The 22521-nt window shown below is 39.5% G+C and overlaps 2 protein-coding genes across 2 annotated transcripts in view; both read right to left on the reverse strand.

Annotated features, from left to right (window-relative positions):
• Positions 1-1406: 1406 nt before the first annotated feature.
• On the reverse strand, positions 1407-2648 carry LOC309445514 (olfactory receptor 14J1-like; the record flags this gene model as incomplete). Its single annotated transcript, XM_082064387.1, has 1 exon — positions 1407-2648. The coding sequence occupies one exon, from the start codon at positions 2646-2648 to the stop codon at positions 1761-1763; it is 888 nt and encodes a 295-aa protein (XP_081920513.1). The 3' UTR covers positions 1407-1760.
• Positions 2649-7031: 4383 nt separating this feature from the next.
• Positions 7032-22521, reverse strand: part of LOC309445523 (maltase-glucoamylase-like) — a gene marked incomplete at both ends in the record, with an annotated part of 39412 nt that continues 23922 nt past the window's right edge. Inside the window, 21 exons of the mRNA XM_082064401.1 lie at positions 7032-7094; positions 7609-7779; positions 10062-10111; positions 10807-10895; positions 11540-11664; positions 12115-12171; positions 12302-12386; positions 14071-14219; positions 15008-15124; positions 15211-15245; positions 15696-15829; positions 16578-16716; positions 17577-17661; positions 18436-18570; positions 18931-18993; positions 19238-19345; positions 19574-19702; positions 20351-20476; positions 20918-21030; positions 21138-21234; positions 22103-22271. Of these exons, the coding sequence (XP_081920527.1) occupies positions 7032-7094; positions 7609-7779; positions 10062-10111; positions 10807-10895; positions 11540-11664; positions 12115-12171; positions 12302-12386; positions 14071-14219; positions 15008-15124; positions 15211-15245; positions 15696-15829; positions 16578-16716; positions 17577-17661; positions 18436-18570; positions 18931-18993; positions 19238-19345; positions 19574-19702; positions 20351-20476; positions 20918-21030; positions 21138-21234; positions 22103-22271 (2239 nt within the window). The remainder of the gene's footprint in view (positions 7095-7608; positions 7780-10061; positions 10112-10806; positions 10896-11539; positions 11665-12114; positions 12172-12301; positions 12387-14070; positions 14220-15007; positions 15125-15210; positions 15246-15695; positions 15830-16577; positions 16717-17576; positions 17662-18435; positions 18571-18930; positions 18994-19237; positions 19346-19573; positions 19703-20350; positions 20477-20917; positions 21031-21137; positions 21235-22102; positions 22272-22521) is intronic.

Genomic DNA, 22521 nt, shown 5'->3' on the forward strand with positions numbered 1-22521 from the left:
ACTTCTCTAGTCCTGCTGGCCACACTATTCCTGATACAAGCCAGGATGCTGTTGGTCTTTTTGGCCACCTGGGAACACGCTGGCTCCTGTTCATCTACTGTCAGTCAACACCCACAGATCCCTTTCCACCAGGCAGCTTTCCAGCCACTCTTCCCTGAGCCTGTAGCGTTCATAGAGTTGTTGTGACCCAAGTGCAGGACCCAGCACTTGGCCTTGTTAAACCTCAGACAACTGGCCTCAGCTCAACGATCCAGCCGCTCCAGATCCCTAAGTATGGCCATCCTCATGTCCCACGTCATGAGGAATGGACATGGGGACCTCAGTTCAAGGCAGAACATCCTAGTGCTGCACTCAGGCCTTCATGGAACCTGCAGGAATAGCTGATGGTGTTTGTACTGAGTCGGGTTCATCTTATGTACATTAAATGCATGCTCATATCTCACCCATACGGTGGAAACATTGGCTTCTGACTTACTCATTCAGTGTCCTTGTGTTGAGGGATGAACAACCTCTCTCAGTTAGGGTGAAGGGCCAGTGCTGGAAATGGTGGTTTTGAGGGGCTGGTCTGTGATGACTGTGCTGGGACAACTTCCCCAAGTTGTCCCATGAACATGGGCACACACCAGCCCCTGCTCTGCTGCTGCTTCAGGGCTCTCCCAGGAGACCTGGCTGGGAGAGGACACTGCTGAGTGCCAGCCCTGCACACTCACACACTTCAGCCGTTCACTGGTATTTTCTTCTCTGGGGCATTTGCCAGTTCAGCCCTCCCACCCCCTCCTGAATTGTGCCACTCCCCTGCCCCCTCCCCAGCCGAGCCCAGCAGAGCAGCCACACTGGAACTGGTCCCACAGCAGTGGGGACCAGTGAGAATGAAGGACAGTGAGAATGTTCATCCAGCCAGCGAGCTGAGTGGGTCTCCAGCACAGGCAGCTTGCAGACCCAGGTCCAGACTGGCTCCCCAGGACAGCATGAGGCATTTGGCCTAGGGGATCCTCAGGAAGGTCCTGCGGCCACAGTGCCAGGGCCACCTGCCCCAAGCTGCACCTGCAGCAAAGGGTTTCTCTTTCCATGTCTTTCCTGCACACATACACCCCACTCTTCTCCTGGAACATCCCATCTCCCCACAGAGCCCTTTCCCAAGAGACCTGAGCTATGCTGACCTGGCCAGCTGTTCCTGCCCCCCTTCCCACACTCCATACAGCTCTGACCTGGCGGTGCTGCTCTGCAGAGCAAGTGGGCTGTGGTGCCCAGAGCCATGGGGTGAGTCCGCAGATTCACGTTGGTCAGGATGGGAGGAAGACCCAGCTCAGGATGGCTCCTGCTCACTCCCGCTCAGCACACAGCCATGGCTCCTGCAGCCCCAGAGATCACAGAGAGAGGATTCTGGGCAAACAAGTCAGTGCAGGGTCCTTTATTTCATTTATACACACAGAGAGTACAGCTCCTTATTTACACAAAGACTATGGGACACACCAGACAGGTAGATATGGACTGAGCCATAAGAAGAAAAATAATTTTGCTTGTGGATAGCATTAATACAACCAAGAAAAACAAACACCAAAGAGAAAAAACAAAACAAAACAAAACAAAAAAACCCAACCAAACAAACAAAAAAACAGAAAAACAAAAACAAAACCACAAAAGCTACAGAACTCAGGTTGAACAAGTAATGCGTTATATTACAAGTGACATGCAGAAGCAGGAGGTCACTTCATTACAGCTTTTGAAAAGTGAACAGTCATCACTTTCCTTACAGACTCCTAGAGTTCCCCGTTCCTCATGCTGTAGATGAGGGGGTTCACTGCTGGAGGCACCACCGAGTACAGAACTGACACCACCAGATCCGGGGTTGGGGAGGAAATGGATGAGGGTTTCAGGTCAGCAAATATGGCAGTGCTGACAAACAGGGAGACCACGGCCAGGTGAGGGAGGCAGGTGGAAAAGGCTTTGTGCCGTCCCTGCTCAGAGGGGATCCTCAGGACGGCCCTCAAGATCTGCACATAGGACAGTACAATGAACACAAAACAGCCAAATACTACTAATATACTAACCACAATAAGCCCAAGTTCCCTGAGGTAGGAGTGTGAGCAGGAGAGCTTGAGGATCTGGGGGATTTCACAGAAGAACTGGCCCAGAGCATCACCCTTGCACAGGGGCAGTGAAAATGTATTGCCCGTGTGCAGCAGAGCATTGAGAAACCCAGTGGCCCAGGCAGCTGCTGCCATGTGGACACAAGCTCTGCTGCCCAGGAGGGTCCCGTAGTGCAGGGGTTTGCAGATGGCAACGTAGCGGTCGTACGACATGATGGTGAGAAGAGAATACTCTGCCACTATCAAGAAGACAAATGAAAAGAGCTGTGCAGCACATCCCAAGTATGAGATGGTCTTGGTGTCCCAGAGGGAATTGGACATGGATTTAGGGAGAGTGGTGGAGATGGAGCCCAGGTCGAGGAGGGCGAGGTTGAGGAGTAAGAAGTACATGGGGGTGTGGAGGTGCTGGTCCCAGGCTATGGTGGTGATGATGAGGCCGTTGCCCAGGAGGGCAGCCAGGTAGATGCCCAGGAAGAGCCAGAAGTGCAAGAGCTGCAGCTCCCGTGTGTCTGTGAACGGCAGGAGGAGGAACTGGATGATGGAGCTGCTGTTGGACATTGGCTGCCTGTGGGCATGAGGATCTGTACAAGGAAGAAAAGGCAGTGACAAGTTAGGGGAGAGTTCTCTGGGGAAAATAAAGGTCCTGTTTCTCATTGAAAACCTCTTCCCTGATGGAGCTCATTCTCTCTTTCTACCAAGTGAGAAAAACAATTCATCACAGTTTAAAATGCAGCTTGGGCATCTGGTTTCCATGAACACACCTGTGAGGCAAGATCAACTGAACTGGTGTCAGAACAAAAACCGACCCACATCCCCACTCCAACCCCAGAGAGCAAGAGCACCCGGGACAGGTGGAGAAACAGGGAAGAACACTGCAGTGCAACCAGAAAATAAAGCAAGGACAGAAAGGCAGACGGGCATGCTGTGGAACCTTCCCCTGACCCGGCTGTGCTGCTGCCACTCACATAAAGACACTGTGGAGCAAGTACTTTTAGCACCTTTTTTGTGTACCACATTCCAGGAACCCTTCACCTGGAGGTCCAGCTGCTGAGGTGGAGACTCGTGACCTGGACCCCATGGCTTTGGGGCAGAGGGTCTGCTGGGGAGGAGAGGAGACCAGGGGTTGCACTGGGAAATGTGTCTGCACTGCAGGGAATGGCAGGGGGTTCCTGAATCCCATCCCCAGCATTTCTGGTCACAGCTTTCTCTCCCTGCCCATGTCTGTGCTGCCTGCAGCTGTGTGTCTGTCCCTGGTCTGCTCCCTGTCAGTGTCACAGACCCCGTCCCACCCGCTGTGTGCTCAGCTCTGTCCGCTCACACCTCCTGGCACTGCCCAGGGGCAGCTCTGTGTGTGCAGGGGCTCAGGAGCAGCTCAGACAAGTCCTAATGAGAACTGGGGTCTCAGTGTCTTCTCCAAAGAGAGAAATAAATCCCCATCTCCCACTGCACCCCAGCCAACCAAGAGTGGAAAACTGAAAGCACAGACTCCTTCCCTTGCAGTTGTTGCTGTCTCAATGTTGTTGTTCAGAAGGACCCTGTGCCATGTCTGTGGGGGGATCTGGAGCTCTGAGCAGCCCTGACCCACACAGCCCCCTTCAACCCCACAAGCTCCCTGCCTGCCCTGCCAGGGGTCGCTCATTCCCCCCACAGCTGCTGCCATGGGATCTCCCGGGCAGGCTGAGCGCTGACCCTGGCAGGCGGCAGAGTCCCTGCCCGGCACAGCCCTGGGGTGCAGGGACCCTGCTCTGCAGGACAGCCCTGGGCACCCCTGGGTGCTCACCCGGCTTCACAGCTGTTCAACATGGCCTGACAAGAGCCCTGTCCTTACAGATCCCACCAGCTGTGCCTGTGCCAGTTTCAGGAGATGCCTCCAGGAGCTACAGCTGCACTGCCCTGCACCCAGAGACTTACCATGGCAAGGGCTGCAAAGGTTTCTCCTCCAGTGAGCTCTCAGTCATCCTCCCAGTCCTGACCACCTTTAATCTCTCTCTGCCTTGCTCATCTCCTGAGATCCCCAGGCAGAGCCCTCAGCCCTGCTGCGTGTGCAGAGGAGCTGCTCCTGGGCAGAGCTGTCTCTCTGCAGCGCTGCCGCTGCCATCAGCTCCCTGTGTCCCAGGAGCCCAGCCCAGCTCAGCAGCACAGGAGCAGCACAAGGCGCTTTAATGACCCCTTTGGTGGGTTTGGTGCTGAGCCCATGGACCTCAGACCCTGAGGGGAAGCTGAAGAAACTTCTCAAGAAGTCCAAGTCAGATGCAAAGTCCAAAGTTTCTTGTAATGTTAATGGGTCCCACTGAGGCAAACAACTGAGAAACTGTCCCAGGGTCTGTTTAGAGCAGAAAACTGGAGACAATGATGACAGATCAGGAAAAGCAAAGGTCTCTCTGATGCTCAGTAAACCTGGATGTGTTTCATTAACCAAAGGACCAAACCTTGACTCCCCTTTGGAAATCAGATCCTGTCCCTCCCACGTTGCCCAGGGCCCTTCCTGGACAGTGTGATGTGGGGCTGTGCAAGGCCAAGGGCAGGACTATGGTCCCACACCTCCCAGGTTCCTGGCTGGGGACAAGGAGGCCATGAGGCCCCTGTGCTGCAAGGACAAGGTGTCTCCTCACAGGCATCTGAGGTGCAGACAACAGCCACAGCCAAGGGGAGAAGGAGCTCATGTCTGGTGGGGCTTTCAGCCTCTTTACATCCCTTGATCATCTCCACGACAGCCTGTCCTGTGCTGTGGCATCCCCTGCACCTCTTTCCCTGCAGGCTGGAGACATCCCCCCCCGCTGCCCCACCTTGCTCTTGTCTGAGCATCTTCCTTCCTTTGCTGAGATGTCTCCATCCTCCCCAGGTGTTCCTGAAGCACAAAGCGTTGGGCTGATGCAGACTCCCTCTGCTGACCTGCTCCACCACAGCACTGCCCTTCCATCACATTCCTTTCTGCTCATGTCCAGCCTGGACCTCCCCAGCTGCACTTTGGGCCATTATTTCTTTCTCAAGCTCTTTCCCACTATGAAGAAACCTCCACCATCTCTGAAACCGCCCTTCAAGCACTCTCAGGCTAGTCCTGCACTGCTGCAGCCTCCCCAGCGCTGCTGGGCCAAAGCAGCCCAGGTCCCTCAGCACCCCACACCATGTGCACAAGGTCCTGAACCTGCCTTGGCAGAGCCCTGCACTCTCCAGTTCCTCCCTGCTTCTCCAAGCTGGGAAGCCGCACACTGGCACACACCCGTGTGTGTGGGGTCACACCAGTGCTGAACCAAACGGGATGAGAACTGCAGGTGTCTGGGTCCCCACGCTCCTCCTCATGCAGCCCCGTGTGCATCTGCCTTGTTCATGGTGAGCGTGCACCATGGGCTGGTGTGGGGACCTTGTAGTGCCCAGGCCCTTCTCCTCAGAGTCACTGCTCAGCGTGTCAGGTCCTGCTCTGTCCTGATCGATGGGGTTTTTGTGCCACCCTGATACAGAATTGGCCACTTCCTCTTACCAAACTTCAGATCTTTCTGATGGGTGAATTCCAGATTTCCTCAAAGTTGCGTCTCTCCCTTGACTGAAGCTCCATTCGCTCAGCTGTTAATGTTTCCATGCAGACGGCTTATCCTGATTAGGGTGTCTCTCCCAAGAAAACAGAATAAGGAGTTACAGGGCACTACAAATACCGTCTCCTAGAGAAAATGTGGAGTCTTGGGCATCCAGTACCCATAATGCCAGATGTCTGTACTGTGAGGGAAAGTTTCCATTCATATGGTAGAGCAGCAGGAATGTGTGGAGCTCTGCCTGGGGACAGACATTGTCAGCTGAAGGTTGAAGAGTCAGCATGAGAGGGCAGAAAAACATGGGCAGTGTTGTGGTGACTGGACATCAGCTACAGACTCACTGATGAGGAAGAGGAATTTGATGAGGAAGAGGAATGAGATGAGGCCTCCTTCAGACAAATGAAAGAAGCCTCATGTTTCCAGGCTGTGTCCTCATGGCAGACCTGAGATATCCCAATATCTGCAAGGAACCGGCTATCTAGGAGGGTTTGGAGCTCATTGACAACATCTTCCTGACATGGGTGACTGAGGAGTCAGTGAGGTGAGGTGCCCCGTGGGACTTCACACTTACAAACCAGAAAGAGTTGGTCAGGATGGAACAGTCAGGGACGGGAAAGTGGAGTTGAGGCTCCTGGGAGATTCACAAGGCCAAGAGCAGGATTTCAGGAGAGCAAGCTTTGGCCTGCTGAGGGACCTGCTTGGGTCCTATGGGATATGACCTTGGTGTCTGCAGTGCTTTTCTCTCACGTTTCCTCCCTCCCCTCTTCCACCTGCTGTTGTGTGAAACACTAATTCCAGTAAATTTGCGACATTACCTTCCATGAAATAAAAATTCAATAAAAACTTCAATAAAACTTCTTTTTTTTTTTATTTTTTTTTTATTTTTTTGTTTTGTTTTTAGTTAACATTCAAATGTCATGTTTAATTTTACACACTTCAGATCAAAATGTTGGAGTACTTGAGTGCCTGGCTAAGGCCGGGCAAAGCTCCTGAGGATTTCTTGCAAGTGCCTTAATATTTTATAGATCAACAACTGCAGAATCTTTTAAATCAGTTCATGTGATTGCCCTTAAATAATTATCTGTAATCTCAACTCATAAACAAGCAGGGAAGAAAAATGTGGGCAGATTTATTGCCCCACATGCCCTCAGTTCATGACAATATTTTTATAAAATAAAATAAAATTTGAGTTAGGGAAATCACCTCATTCCACGTTCATCTCTTCATTTGGAAAGACCAAGTTTGTCAAATTCATTTAGAAATTCTGCATTACAAGGCCAACACAAAACCACAACTCTGTTCTGCACAAAATAACTTAAAACAACCCCCCTGTACATGTTTTTACCACAAAATATCTGAAGAATTCAAAAATAATTTGTGAACATGAGGAAGTTCCATGGGATTTGTGGGCATTTTAACTCCACTGCAATGTGTAGCCTTGGCCTAATCGAAGTTCCAGGCCAGTGATTTCAAGGACCTTGGGAAAACAAATTTTAAAAAAAGCCGTATTATAAAAAATCGACAGTTCTTATTTCAGATTGCTTCTCATTACCTTCTTAATTTATCTTTTTTGATATTATATTATATCCTATCCTATTATATCATGTTATCTTGCATCCTACTATATTCTATCCTATTATACTATATTAATTATAATAATTATATCATATGTTACATTATAGCATATTATATTATCACATTATATTATAGTATATTATGTTATGCTCCTGTTGATTTTACATATTATATTTCTATTATCAATATTCCTTTCCTATAATAATTCTAAATTTTAATATATTAACACATTGTCTTTTGGCTGAAAGGCAGACGGAAACACAACTCAACAGAACACTGAGTCATAAATTCATAACTGAATAATAGTCAATTAAATTAAACATCAATGGACTTTAGCTCCGGGGGTCTCACTGAACAGCACAACCATGATTTGTGACTAGAATCATTAATTCTGGAGGAAAACTAAATGGATATACCTGTTTTTCACTGTTGTAGGACACGACGTGAAGAGATGGAATTTCTTGCCCGTCCTGCGACACCATCACCCTCTGGACGGCTGAGCTCAGCCCCAAAATTTTAATTTGGGTGAACCTCAGATTATTTGGATCAGTGTAACCTTGGTGCAAAACCTTTATCTCTAAAACATCCTGAAGGAAAAGAAATAAAAACGTATCAGTGATTTTCTGCTTGGGCAGTTATTGGTCAGAAAATGCTTTTTCACTTGTGGCTCACAATTTTTTTCTTCTTCAATTAAAAAAAAGTGCTGTTATTTATTTTCCGAATGTTGGCAGTTTTGATTTTCCCCGTTCCTTTGCATCCCCTGCTGCTGAATATTAAACAGATTTGTCCCGATGTGAATTTTGCAGCATAGGAAAGGATTAAAACAATTTGTTTTCATAATTCAAACTTTTCTTTTTTTTTTTTCCCTGATTTTCCAGTATTTCTCTGGAGTTTCCCAAACTACTGAATTCAGTGGAAAGATTTTTGTGCAACCACCGGTTATTGCTGAAGTCCTGCGGGCATTTTGCTGATTTATTTTTAATTTGCCTTTTACAAATGCAAAAAAAAAATATGCTTAAAATAGATTATGAAGCTCTTCATTCCCAAACTTAATTAATAATAATACAGTTATTTTATTGCATTCTTCATTACTGATCGATTTACAACTGTTTTAATTAAGCTTTTCCTTAACAGCTTTCTGTAAAAGCAGGAAAACGTGCATTTATTATGTAATTTTACAACTGAAAAGAGCAAAAAAACCACCTTTTCTCCCTTAGCAGTTAATGTCCAATGACTTGACAAAGTCAAAATGAATGGGAAATACGAGTGTCATGGATAAAATATTAAAATTAAAATGCAAATTAAAATTACTATTAAGAATAACAAATTCTAACCACCAGGAAAATGAAACAACACAATTTTTCTTACAAAGCATTTATTTTAAATCGATAGTCTGTATAATTCCCATCTAATTTAATTCCAGCTATTCAACTGCCTAAACCAAAAATTTAAAGCTAATATGCAGGAAATTGCAATAATTGTAATAAGCAGCACCAATCACTGACTTTATTACACAATATTTGCTCCGTGGTCTATTTTCTGTGGTCAAGAAAAAACGATAATAATTAAGAATAGCAATAAAAATTAATAATAGTGATTAAAAAAAGAATAATTATTAAAATTAAAAATTAATTAAATTAATTAAATTAATTAAAATTAAAAATTAAAATTGAAAATTAAGAATAAAAATTTGTCACAAATAGAGTCAGTGACTCCACACCAGCCTCCGTTCAAAGGTCCTGCTGGGACCTTTAAACAATTAACAATTGTTAACAAAAATTAAACAAAACTAAACATTTTTTGCCCAACTGGCTCTTTTCTATCAGGACATCGGATGGTGGGAGCAGAAAATCTTGTCCAAAAAGCTGAGGTGTGAGAAGCAAATATTTCTGTACTATTAATAAATAAAATTTAAAATATTTTGATAATATTATCTATTGTATCTTTATCCTCTTTTAATTTCTGGGTTTGTGTATGGTTTCTAATTTACATAATAGTACAGTATCCAGAATTTATAAATAAATGTTTGTTTGTTGAGGGAGCTTCCAGTCTATCCAATGAATTTGTGTCTATGTAGACTTATGCTAAATTGAGGCAATAAAATATGTACGAGCTGATTGGCTAAAATGTCTTAATTTACAAAAATGGTTGAAAACTAATGTGCAGGTGACGCAGCTGAATCACTTTCGAGCTTGGAGGTCTCAGGCTGGGCCAGCTACTTCATAAATATAAATACAAATATGTGGAACAGCCTCATTGACATAAATTAAGTTTCCCCAACTTTTTGCAAAATTACTTTATCCATGTAGGATACACTATTGCATATATTGTCTCTTTGAAAAAAAATTAAACAAAAAATAAAATAAAATAAATAATAAAATAAAATAATATAAAATAAAATAATATAATATAAAATAAAATAAAATAAAATAACTAAATTAAAATAAAATAAAATAAAATAAAAATAAAATAAAAATAAAATTACAAAAAAAAATAATAAATAAAAAACCAAAAGCAAGCAAACAAACAAGAACAAAATAAAAAAGAAACTAAATCAAAGTAAAATAAAACAAAAAATAAAGCTAAATAAAATAAAACTTTAAAAAGAAAACAAACCCAAACCAAACAAAAGAAAGAAAACCAAAATAAAATAGAGTAAAATAAAACAAATTAAATTAAATAAATTAAACAAAATAAAATAATAAACCCAAAATAACTGCAACCATTTCCAGGACACTGGTAATAGCCTGTCCATCCCACAGAATCAGCAGCACATTGGGATATTGACACATTTTTAAAATGCCGAATTAAAATACTTTAATTAAACATACCGGGGTAGTCACCCTGGGTATTTGTTGCCATGACGTACCTGACGAGCCGTAAATGACGTCAGCAGGTACTGCCCAGCTTCATACGCCTCTGGTAAAAGCACACAGCAAAACAAAATGGATTTGCTGGTCACCTTTATCTTTTCAATTAAATAGAATTTTTAATTAAATAGAAGAATATATATATATGCACGTATATGGGTTTTGCAGAGCCTTCAACATTTTGTATGTTAAAAAAAATCACAATTCTGTGTATTACTTGTGATAATCGCAGGAAATAATTTATAGTTATTACGAGACTTCTAGGTAGGTGCTATCTGAAGATAATTTGAATTTATTAATAGAAAGGAAATTAGTTAAATTAATCTATAGATACATTCCCCACAAGTTTGAAAATAAATTCTTATTATAAATATTATAAACATTTATGTCCAGGGCACAATTTAATTTATGGAAAATACATGTTCTATAAATAACAACATAGTTATTATTTCACCATCACTGCATTCATTTTGCATTTTATCCTGTTTTTATTTTACATTTTACTGTACATCTAGAATAATTAAAATTATTACAACTAAATTTTTTTTTAGTTTCATTAACTAAGTTAAATCATTGAACTGTAATATTTTTTCTGATTTGTGCTCATGCTTCTTATGCCATGTTTTTCCAATCACACAATAATCCCAAAACAAAAGTTAACTGCTCATGTTGGAAAAATGGCAAAATTTATATACCGTTGATGCTGAATTTATTTAGCATGTAAAAACTAGATGATGTACTTACCGATGCTCACCCCATCGTCCCAATAAAGCTGCCCTTCTGCAGCTGAACTGTCATTCAATGCAACAATAAGTGCCAACGGGTTTTTTCGGCTATGAAATAAAAGAAAATAATGATAAATAGAAATAGAAAGAAATAGAAATAGAAATAGAAATAGAAATAGAAATAGAAATGAAATAGAAATAGAAATAGAAATAGAAATAGAAATAGAAATAGAAATAGAAATAGAAATAGAAATAGAAATAGAAATAGAAATAGAAATAGAAATAGAAATAGAAATAGAAATGATAATAACAATAATAATAATATTATTGGAAAATCACATTTTATGGTTCTCAGGTGCTATATATTCTAGACATTCTTTTTCTAGACATTTTACACAATCGCTGGTACCAACCTTCCCCAATCCAGAGCATTTAAATGTGACCACAGCAAGGAAACGAAAAAGAGAAAAAAAAGCAATCATATAATTAAGGTTTATTATCTCAGGACTGCAAATGTTCACATGAAATGGGAGATATGAAAGCAGAAAATTTGATTTTTCCCAGGTTGAAATTAAGCAGAAAATTTGATTTTTCCCAGGTTGAAATTAAGGAGGGCAAAAAAATGCTCTCGCTGTGTAATTAAGACACAAATTATTTGCCAGGCCACTAATTAAATATCTCCTTTGGAAAAGGATAATAATAATAATAATAATAATAATAATAATAATAATAATAATAATAATAATAGCCACCTGTAAAATGTGGTATTAGCAGGACTTTGCTGAGCAAGGATGTAGCCGCCTCGGATGTGCAGGTTGATATGTCCCAAAGGAGCCGATAAATCTCTAAATTGTCCCCTAAAGCCAATATATTCATCCTATTTATGATTAATAAGTTAAAAATAATTTTTAAAAATATAGTCTCTTTGTTGTAAATACAGACTAAAGATATTATATATATGTTATTTATATTATACATATTATATAAATATATCATATAGCAATAAATAAATATATAAATGCATAATAATGTAGAAAATAAATACATAATGAATATATAATAAATACAAAAGAAACATAAATACATCCTAAATAAGTTGTTACTGCAAATCCCTTTTAATGCAGGACTACGTATTTCCACTATAAAATCTGAAATTCTACATACATAAACCAATTGCACAACACCTGATGATCAGAGTGATGTGTGAAGCCTGAGGCCATACAAACTGTTTACATTTTTTGTATTCTTCCCCTCCATTTTTGGAAAATAAATTATAATTTTCATTGAAGGGTTTAAGAAATATAATAGATTTTTTAAAATTACGTACTGTGTGATAATCGTACCAGCGGGCACTGGGCAGGTAAGCGTTCACCACCACAGCACCCTGGAATAAAACATTTTGTTTTAAATCTATTAAAACCCAAAAGTAACATTTAGATCACTTCTAATATTTTCATCAATTTCTAATATTGTCTAAATTTTACACCATTTTTTTTCTATTTTTGATAACTCACCTGTTCCAGGACAGGGCTGATGAGCAGTGCTGGTCCCCACAGAAATTGTTTGTAGATTTCCCATGTCAGTTTGTCATCCACAAACCTGTAAAACAAGAAAAAGTGATGGAACCCTCAGTGTCAGCATTTCCCTAAATATTTCCTCCTTGAAGCATTTTTTCTCAAAAAACCTACCATTTCCTCAACTGTAAGCATGCTCCCAGTAATAATACTTAATATTTATTTATGATTATTAATTTATAATTATCTATAAATAATAATATATATTAAAAACAATCTATAGTTATTGCTGTTATTGCTTATATATATAATTTTATCATATAGTAATTATTATATGCACAGTGTATAATATATAAAATAATACATTATACGTCATATTATGTAGTAATATAATTATGTCATAATTATAATAGAATAATAGGTGATAATTATAAATAAATATTACATAGTAGGATACATAACAGAATATAAATAATATAAGATATAGCAAACAATAAGTAGTAAATATGTAATAAATGTTATATATTATAAATATATATTATATGCCTGTATATTCTCTCTATATAATATACTCTTATATAGTATACATTTTATATAGTATAAAATTTTATTATTATACAGGTTATTTCAAAAATATTAACCCAATGTGAAATCACACAGCTTTGAAATTAGGTTCATCCTAATGTGAAAAAGTGTATTGAGATCTTTATGTGAAAATCATTAGGGAAATACCACCTATTAATTTTCATTTCTGCTATTTCTTTAGGCTTGCTGGCCTATCTACATATATATTAACTTTTTTACTTAGGATATTTAAAGCACAAAACTTAACAAAAAAAAATCAATCTTACTTGCTATTAGCAGGAGCAAAAATAAGTATCAGCCCAGTTACTTTCTGATTTGAACCATTGTTTTCTTTTTTTTGACAGGTACTTTGTCAGGCGTAGGTCTTAAATTAGGGAAAAATAGGTTGGGATTCCAAATTGGCAATTCAGTGTTTTTTAGGGGAACATAAGAATTTGTAAATATTAGACTTTACCATTCAGGCATTAAACAGTTTTTGGCACATATTGCCCCCTCTGAACAGGTACAAATAAAGTCTTATGACTCTAAAAAAATGCTTAAAACAAACAAAAAAACCCCAACCAACCAACCAACCAAACACCTGTATCAGTAATATCACTCTGGATGAGGAGAATGAGCTTTAAAATTAATATATTAAGTTTATTTGTAGTGAAGAAAAAAATGGTGGTCTCCGTTTTGAGCCCTGAGGTGACCCTGCCACCTGTGGTGCCGCCATTCTGACCCCTGAGCTGATTCTGGTGCCGCCATTCTGAACCCTGAGCTGATTCTGGTGCCGCCATTCTGAGCCCTGAGCTGGTTCTGGTGCTGCCATTCTGAGCCCTGAGCTGAGAAGCCCAAGACTGACCCCAGGATTCATGGTTTGGCCTCCCCGGTGCCCAGCGCAGGGGATGGTCACTGCCCTTGTCCCGCTGGCCACACTGGTGGTGACACAAGCCAGGCGGCTGGTGGTGATACAAGCCAGGACGCTGGTGGCCTCTTGGCCACCTGGGCACATGCTGGCTCATGTTCAGCTGCTGTCAGCAACACCCCCAGGTCCAGATCCCTCTGTAGATCCTTCCCACCCCAGCAGATCAACACTCCCACCCAACGTGGCATCATCCACATCTCCCTGGGGTTCACTTGATCCTGCAGATTTCCCTGGGAGCTGCTGGTTAATGCAGCGGGATGGACGACACGACACGTACTCGTGCAGCAGGGGCCGGACAACAGTGCTGCCGTGGGCATTGGCTTCGTACATCAACGTGTACAGATATGGCAGGAGAGAATATCGGATATTCAGCACGTTCCTTGAAATGTCTTCAAATGTGGAATTCCAGGCAACAGGATCTTGCCTCTAAACAAAATAATCTCTTGTTATTCATTAGGATTGTTTTGTTAGGAAGCGATGGGGGAAAAATGACTTTAGCATCTTTTTTTCATCTTATTACCCACCAATTCATATAATTTAGCAGCAGTACTTGTCAAACATGCCTTAAAATCAACATAGCGAAGCACAGCTGAGGAGATCCAGGTGAAGCTTTGCAAATTCCTTCAATTCCAAGTACTTTCATTTATTTCTCTGTTCTTTAATGAAAACCAAACAGCTCTGCTCAACCTAAAGTTCTAACGTGAATAAAAGCACTATTTCCCTTATTGCCATTTTCCCAGTTTTACAACTTTCTATCATACACTCCGCAGCACAGTCCACAAAACACAATTATTTTCTTTTATTCTTAGAATAAATAAAATATTTTAGAGCATGAAGCAGGCAAAGTACAGGAATTTTAGATACTCAGGTATCTCATTGTACTGGTCCCTTTTCTAATTTGCTGGAAAATCATTAATAATTAGGGATGACGATACTAAGGTCAGTGTTGCCCCTTTAAATCTGTGTAGTCATCAAAGTAATTATTTCAGTCTTGTAAGTGTGGCACATGGAAATAAAAATTAACTACAATTTTAAAATAACTCTTTTCATCTTGTAGAATTGGTATGTTTAAGTAGAATTGGAACATGTGAAAAATAACAATTTTATGCTTATAGTTGTGGTGTGTTTACATGAAAATGGCATAAATGGGCAATAAAAAATAAAGGAAATGGGGAAAATACGAGAAAAAATAAAAACAAACAGAAGTTTCCCACCTTTGATCCTTTGCCATTGTGATTCCTTGAATACGGGTAAAAGGCCCCGAGCTCCATCCACCGAGCGCACAGCTCGTACTCCGAGTCTCCGAAGAAGCCACAGATATCAGCTCCTGTCTGAAAATTAAATAAAATAAAATACAATGGCAATACTATTTTGTTAATAAAGATAACAAATATAAGGTAATAAATCGGGAGCTTACGTAAGATATTCCGAAGAGACTAAACTCCAACATGCCTGCAATGAAATAAAAAATAATTCAATAATAAAAAACAATTCAATAATAACAACTACACTTTTTTTTTGGTATAGTGAGGGTTTCTCAGGATGAGAAAAGGAAAATAATTTCCAGAATTCCCCTATTTCTTCAGAAGCAAAGCAGCAGATTTGGGGTAAAAAGGAGAGGATGAGTTTGAGGACGATGTGTTGCTCAAACCCACAAATCAAACCCAGTGCCATTAGAAACCATGAACTTTCTTAAAAGGCAAAAAGAAAGAGGTCAAGTAGAAATTGGCTGTAAATTCCAATTGCCTGAGTGGGTAGCCCATTTTGGCTAAAAAAAAAAATGAAGGAAATCAAGACAAAACATGGAATAAATTAGTTATTAATATTTTTTTTTTAGTTATTACTTTCATTTTATTTCATTAAATGTATTAATTTTTATAAATTGTGTTATCACTAACGTACCTATGATGGATTTATCCAGCTGGTTCCAGGCAGCCGTATTGTCCCCCAGCCAATGTCCCGACCACTTCCCGCTGCTGGGGAAGGTCGAGCGGGTGACGACGATTCCTCGCTCCCCCGTGATGCTCCGCAAGGCGCTGGGAGGAGAAACCAATGGGATGAGAACGAAAAGTAACAGTAAAAAGTCTTACTCATGACTCCGAAAATAAAACTGACGGCTCATCTTCCGGTAGGGAAGCTCTGCCTGTGACCAGGAGCAGCCGTAAACCAAATGTATGTTTTTTTAATTGCAATTATGATCCACACATCTCCGGAATTAAGTGTCAACTAACTTGTTGTTAGAAAATGAATTTTCAAAACCAGGTGTCACTAAATTAGGGATTTCCAGTTAAGACTTCATGGGAAAACACAAGTGTGGCCCAACTTACACATTTTTTTTAAGGGTTACATGATCTGGTCCAGTGCACATTAGTCCATTATTACAATAATTACAATTTGCAGCAACAGCTAAAAACAGAAGTGAATTTTCCCTTTTCAACACCATTTCATTTATTTCAATGAAATTCACATAAGTCTGGTTGGATTGTAGGCTATATTTTAAAATCTATGTTCATTTTCCTTCCTGTGATGCAAGGCCAAAAGAAGCTCAACACTATAATAAACCAATTTTTTTCAGAAATAAAAAATGTTGTGTGCTTGAACTACTCAAATCAAATTACCTGCAAGCAACTGAATTGAAGAACTGAAGATATTCAGATGAATAGAAAAATTATGAGAAAAAAATATTTTCAGTAAATTACTCTGAAACTTTTTGGCATGAGAACAGAGACACCAAATATTAATTTGCACCTTTTTTTGGAAAGAATGAAAAAAAAAATTACTTACTCGAGGGTGGGTTTTGTTTGTGACCACCCGTAAAGGTTGTGGACGTCATAGTGACGGACGGGGGAACCATCGGGGAGGAATTGCTGCCCCTCCATGCAGAGCGTCTTGAAAGCCAAGCCCTCCGACCGCGACCCCAGCTCTAGCAGAAACGGAATGAAAACACATGTGTTTTAATAATTTGCATCCAGGGAGAATTTTAACAAGTGGTTTCTCTTGGTTTTGTTTGTCTGTTTGTTTGTTTGTTTTTAATAGTGTTTACTTCCCTTTGAAGTATTTACATGGTCATTTATTTTATTTTAATGAAAATGACATTTTTGCTTTTCTGAAATTGGATTTCAGAAGTTTAGGAAATGCTGACAAGTTATTTCAGAAATTTAGGAAATTCTGAAATTCTTTTTCAGAAATGTAGGAAATTCTGGAATTCTATTGCAAAACTTTAGGCAATGCTGGAATTTCTGATGCCATGCAAGTACCTGGGCCAATGAGAGACATATTAATAGCAACTCAGTTCTAGACTGAGGAGGATCAGGAGTAAACAGAATTTATCCTGAGTGAGAAAATATTGCAAATTTTTTGTACCAAGACCATATACACAGAGAACTTTGGAGGAAAGTCCATTCTGAATATTCTGCTTCCTGAGAAATTACATTTCAACACATCAGGAGGCAATGGGAGGATTCTAACCAAGCAGCAGTGAGTTATTGCTAATTAACACTAACTTACATCAATAGTAAGACCCTTCTGAGAAGAGCAAGGATTTCAAGATCATTCCTCAATTAGGCCTTAAAATTTTACATATTTCAACAACTCATCAGAGGAGGCACAAGGATATTTTTGAAAGTTTTATTCATTAACTGCATTTTTTTATTTTCAAAACCCTGACAGGCACAGTATGGACTGTGTCCAAAGCAAAGTCCCAAGATACAAAATAGGTACAAAAATCTGGCCAAAAAAATTATTTTAAAATGCTTAAAATTTTATGGCAGTGATCAGACTCACGGGGCACATATGGTGGAAAGTTGAGCTCTTGGTTTCTGCAGCCGCCAACAGCACCATTAACGAAGCTCGAAGGTTCGTTCATGTCCTGAAAACAGAAAGTGAAATGTCAGATTAACACATTCCTCTTAAATTTAATACATTAGTTCCTCTCAGGTATTTTAGTTGTGCTCTGAATATTTAATTGTCTTTGCCAGCAGGCTGACCAAGTACAGCTTGTCCTCGGTGCCCATGATCCTCTGGTTGCAGCCATGATACATGAAATTCTAAATAGTCTCCTGGGTTTCTACATGTTTTGTGGTTTTCTATAGAAATATTATTTAATAATTTAATATAATATAATTTAATAGATTCTACAGCTATTGCAAGTCCGTGTCATTTAATAAGGAAGCTAAACCTGTTTCTCTCACTTTACCTTGCAGAAGTCATAATGGTGAAAAAATAGTCTCTCACTGCCAATAAAACAAAATAAAAGAAAATAAAACTATATAATAAAATAGTAAAAAATAACCTAAAACCAAAATTAAAAAAACAGCAAGCACACACACAAAAACCTAAACCAAAAAAAACAACTTTAGGAAGTCACGGAACAACACCACCACTGCAAAAGGGCCTTTAGGTGAGTTACAAGTAAATAATGAAGATCTGAGAAAGTACAATTTTTCAACATTGAAAACAAAGGGGAAATAATGATGCTGTTCAAAAGGAGGATTTTTAAACATTTGAAATTATATTTAGCATTAAACATCTATTTCCTTCCTTCCTTGAAGGCATCAGAAGAGGGTTTTGAGGTGTTGAGAGTCAATCCTGGAATACAAAGATGTGGAAAAATCTCAGAAATAGAACAATTTTTCACACTTACTATCCAGATGCCGTCGAACTTCAAGCTTTGCGATGCGTTGTGGGGGTTATTGTAGACTTCGGCAATTTCTCTCGTCCACCATTCGGTCGTGGAATTGCGGAAGAAATCTGGAAAAGCAGTGTACGCGCGGTAGATCTGGAAAAGAAAAAAGAATCATTGAAGTATAGACACAGGAGTGTCCTACTACTAAAATGTTGTGATTAGTTTAGTTATTTAAAAAATACAAATTGATTTTTTCTTAAATAATTAATGGGTTTGCAACAGTTTTTAGATGTTCTGACAGAAAGGTTGGAGTCTGACCTCTGATTTTATTTACATCATTAACCTCACTCTGATTTCATTTAGGTTTTTTGGATGTTCTGGTAGAAAAAACGGGCACTTTCGGCATCTGAATTTGTAGAGGAAGTTTAATTGGACATTTAACTTCTATAAACCTTAACGAATTTGCTGCTCCCTCTCTATTTGTGTCAGTCCTCAAAGATAATCAGCATTTACCTCCACTTGGGTGTCCCAATCCAGTGAGTCATTAACGATGACGTTCGGAAGATCCGGCCACACCTCGGAGGAGGAAAGAGATGGTAAAACGATCAAATTAAACTGGATGAAAAAATGAGGATCAACAGCAATAAAGCTTCACTTCCACGTCGTCCAATGGTGACGCAAACCAAGTATATTTCCATTTGTAGCATTCAACGTGTCATCTAAATTTGGGAATGTACGTGAAATTAGACGTCTTCTCCCCAACATCTGACCTTGCGTGATGCTTATTTAGTTAAATAATCCTCTTTTTTAAGAACCCCACCTTTGCGTATATGATGTCATCAGTATTGGGCCATTTGATGAAGACGTCCTTCTCCAAAGCTCTTGTGAAGGCGAGGTAATTGGTTTCGTTAGCAGATATGGCTGGGTCCTAAAATTAAAGGATTCATTAATTAATACAAAAATATTTTGAAATGATAAAAAATAATTTATTTAATTAATAAAATAATTTAAAAATAAATACAATTTTTATGCTTGAAAGACAAGCATTGAAACACCATTAAATATGTTCTGTATTCTGCAATGCTGTACTGTATCTTAAAACCAGAATTCAACCGGAATTTAAAGCTGTAATTTAAAACAAGAATTAGACACTCACCAGGATCAGGATAAACCTCATTCCTTCTTCTCGGATTTTGTTAATTAGAGCTGGTAAGCCAGTGAAGTGCGGGCTGAGGGTGAAGTCCAGCTGCCGTTCCATATAGTCAATATCCGCATACTGGATATCCTGTAGGTTACACACAAAAAAAGGGCTTTTTTTGGTCATTTCCTGAATGACACGATCCATCAGCAAGTTCATCATCCATTTGCAAAAATAGGCAAGCTACTGATTTTTTTTTAATTTTAGTGTAAAATTGGAATCTGCTGCAGCTTAAGGCTCAGGTTATCAGATGAACAAACTCCCACAACCCATCCAGTCAGAAATTCAACTTTCACCACTGTATTTATGGTGAAAAAAACCCAGAAATTCATACATGTGAACCAAAAAATATTTGTGCAGATGTATAAATATATACTGATAGAGATGTTGCCTGCGTCTGTGTTGCTACACACTGTTCAGAAACAAGGGAATCACTCCATGCCAAAATAATTGGATGTTTTTAAAACATTGAAGTCTGATGTTTGTAAAATGAAAGCCATGCTTACTTTAGGTAGCTTTTGTAATTTTCCCCAAAACACACCAAAATGTAGCTTTTTCAGCACAGGATGATGTATAACATAAAGAAAATTGCTTTTGTTTTGTTTCCCTGCAAAGTGCATGGAAAAGTTGAACTGTGTCATTAATCGTAATATTTCTTTTACTATTTTAAGTTAGATAATACCCCAAAACTGGAAATTCAAGCAGCACTGCAATATGTAATGACTCTCAACGTACATAGGGTATCCCGGCTGCTTTCATGTCTTCCACCAACGTGGCGATTTCAGCATCATTTTCATACCCATAGCGGCACAACTGGAATCCCAGTGCCCAGTAGGGTGGCATGACAGGTCGCCCAACCAGCTGAAAATGGAAAAGAAATCATCATAATTATTGCAAGTAGGTGAAAACAGAAGAAAACAATGATGGCAATTAAAAAGGTAAATATAAAAATTCAAACAAAATAAAAAGAAAAAACAGAAAAAATAAAATAAATTAAAAATAAATCAAACGTTAAAAAAATAAAAGAGAATAAAAAAGATAATAAAAATAAAACTAAGAATAAAAGAAAAATAAGGAAAAGAAAAGGGAGAAAAAATGGAAAAGAAAGGAAAAGGAAAAGGAAAAGGAAAAGGAAAAGGAAAAGGAAAAGGAAAAGGAAAAGGAAAAGGAAAAGGAAAAGGAAAAGGAAAAGGAAAAGGAAAAGGAAAAGGAAAAGGAAAAGGAAAAGGAAAAGGAAAAGGTGAACCAAACCAAACCAAAAGAACCCCAAAACCCTTTGAATTTGCAAAAGTAGAACCATACTGCAGTGTATTCCTGAACGACAAGCTCTGGCGTTGGCCCCAAAACCATGTAAAAGTCCAGAATTCCACCAGTTGTGCGATAGGTCAGAGCAGGCGTGGGCTGGAAGGTCACATCTGGAAAAGTGTGAGAAGGCAACAAATCCCTGTGTAAGGCAAAAAACTGAACACTGGAGTGAAACACATGGAGAAAAGAAAGCAAAATTGTATTATTTTTTTTTTACCCATTGCGTTGCTGTTAAGCAAGAGAACACCGTGGGCATTGCCGTCTTCTTCAAGACCCATGTAGAATGGCTGGAAACCATAAGAATTCAACTTGTACTGCAAAGAAATAAAGTATCTTCAGTTGGAATGACATCATAAGCATTTGGTTATTTACACCTAACAACAAATTATCCATTGTCAATAACAAGGTTAATAAATGATCTGATACACAACGGTCAAGCATGCAGCAGAGACGCTTGAACGTGGAACATGCAATGGAAAGAATTGACCAGGAGAAAACATTTTCAGCTTCAAATTTTGAGGTCGATGTGTATCAGATCACTCAAGGTGTGGAGGGAAGAAAATGTATTTCTAGATTCAGAAATTGCTAATTTGAAAGAGCTTCCCTGGGAGAAAATGTTATTATTTTCCAGTATTCATAGTTAGCTGTTATCATCAAGACAAGCTGGTGACTTTCTCTTATTTTTCATTTACTCAAAATGTTTCCATTTTCAAATAATAGCTGTAATAATGCACAGATATTCCATGATTCATCCCTTGCAAACTGTCAATATTTGTATTATGTATTAGTGCTAGAGTCAGGTTATGGTTGAACTCAGTGACCCTGAGGGTCTCTTCCAACCTAAATGATCCTATGATTTTATGATTCTATTAAAAATACGTGGGTATGCTGAGACTATTTGTTTATTTATTTGTTTAAATTCATAAGTAGGAATTCAGTCCTAGAGTTGCAGGACCTCAGGGCTCAAAATGGCAGCACCAGAGTGGCAGGATCACCTCAGCACACAAAATGGTAGCACCAGGAGCACCAAAATCACTTCAAAACACAAAATGGTATCACCAGAATCACCTCAAAACATAAAATGGTGGCACTGGGGCACCAAAATCACCTCAAAACACACATAAAAAAGCAGAAATTCCAGGTAAGAAAGCAAAATGGACTCTTTTTTTTAATTCCACATACTCCAGGAGGTTGGTCCCTGGTGAACATCCCCCAGGTGTGCCAGTTCATGTTGCGGCGAAATGTGGTGTGTTCGGTTTCACCAAATCCATACAGATACTGGGAAGCCAAACGTGTCGAAATCTGGATGAACATGTCACTGAAGGTGAAGGTCGGGAGCTGAGAATCCCAGCTGAAATGGGGGAAATAGAACAAGATGGCAGAAAGTGTCTAAAAAATCTCATTATTCCCCCATTTGGAATAAAGCTTTTATGGTTATCAAGAAAACTTTAACAACATTAGGACATTTTTAAGAATTTAAAGTATTTTTTGCACAGATTATGTTGAAATCTTGGGTGTAAATAATTTTTTTTTTCTGTTAGAAACTAAGTCACACTCTGATAGTTCTTCCAGCAACTGCCATAGATGTGGGGGGCTGAATT

The sequence above is a fragment of the Streptopelia decaocto genome (genome assembly GCF_964273445.1).
Source record: "Streptopelia decaocto genome assembly, chromosome: 13".
NCBI classification, from domain to species: domain Eukaryota; kingdom Metazoa; phylum Chordata; class Aves; order Columbiformes; family Columbidae; genus Streptopelia; species Streptopelia decaocto.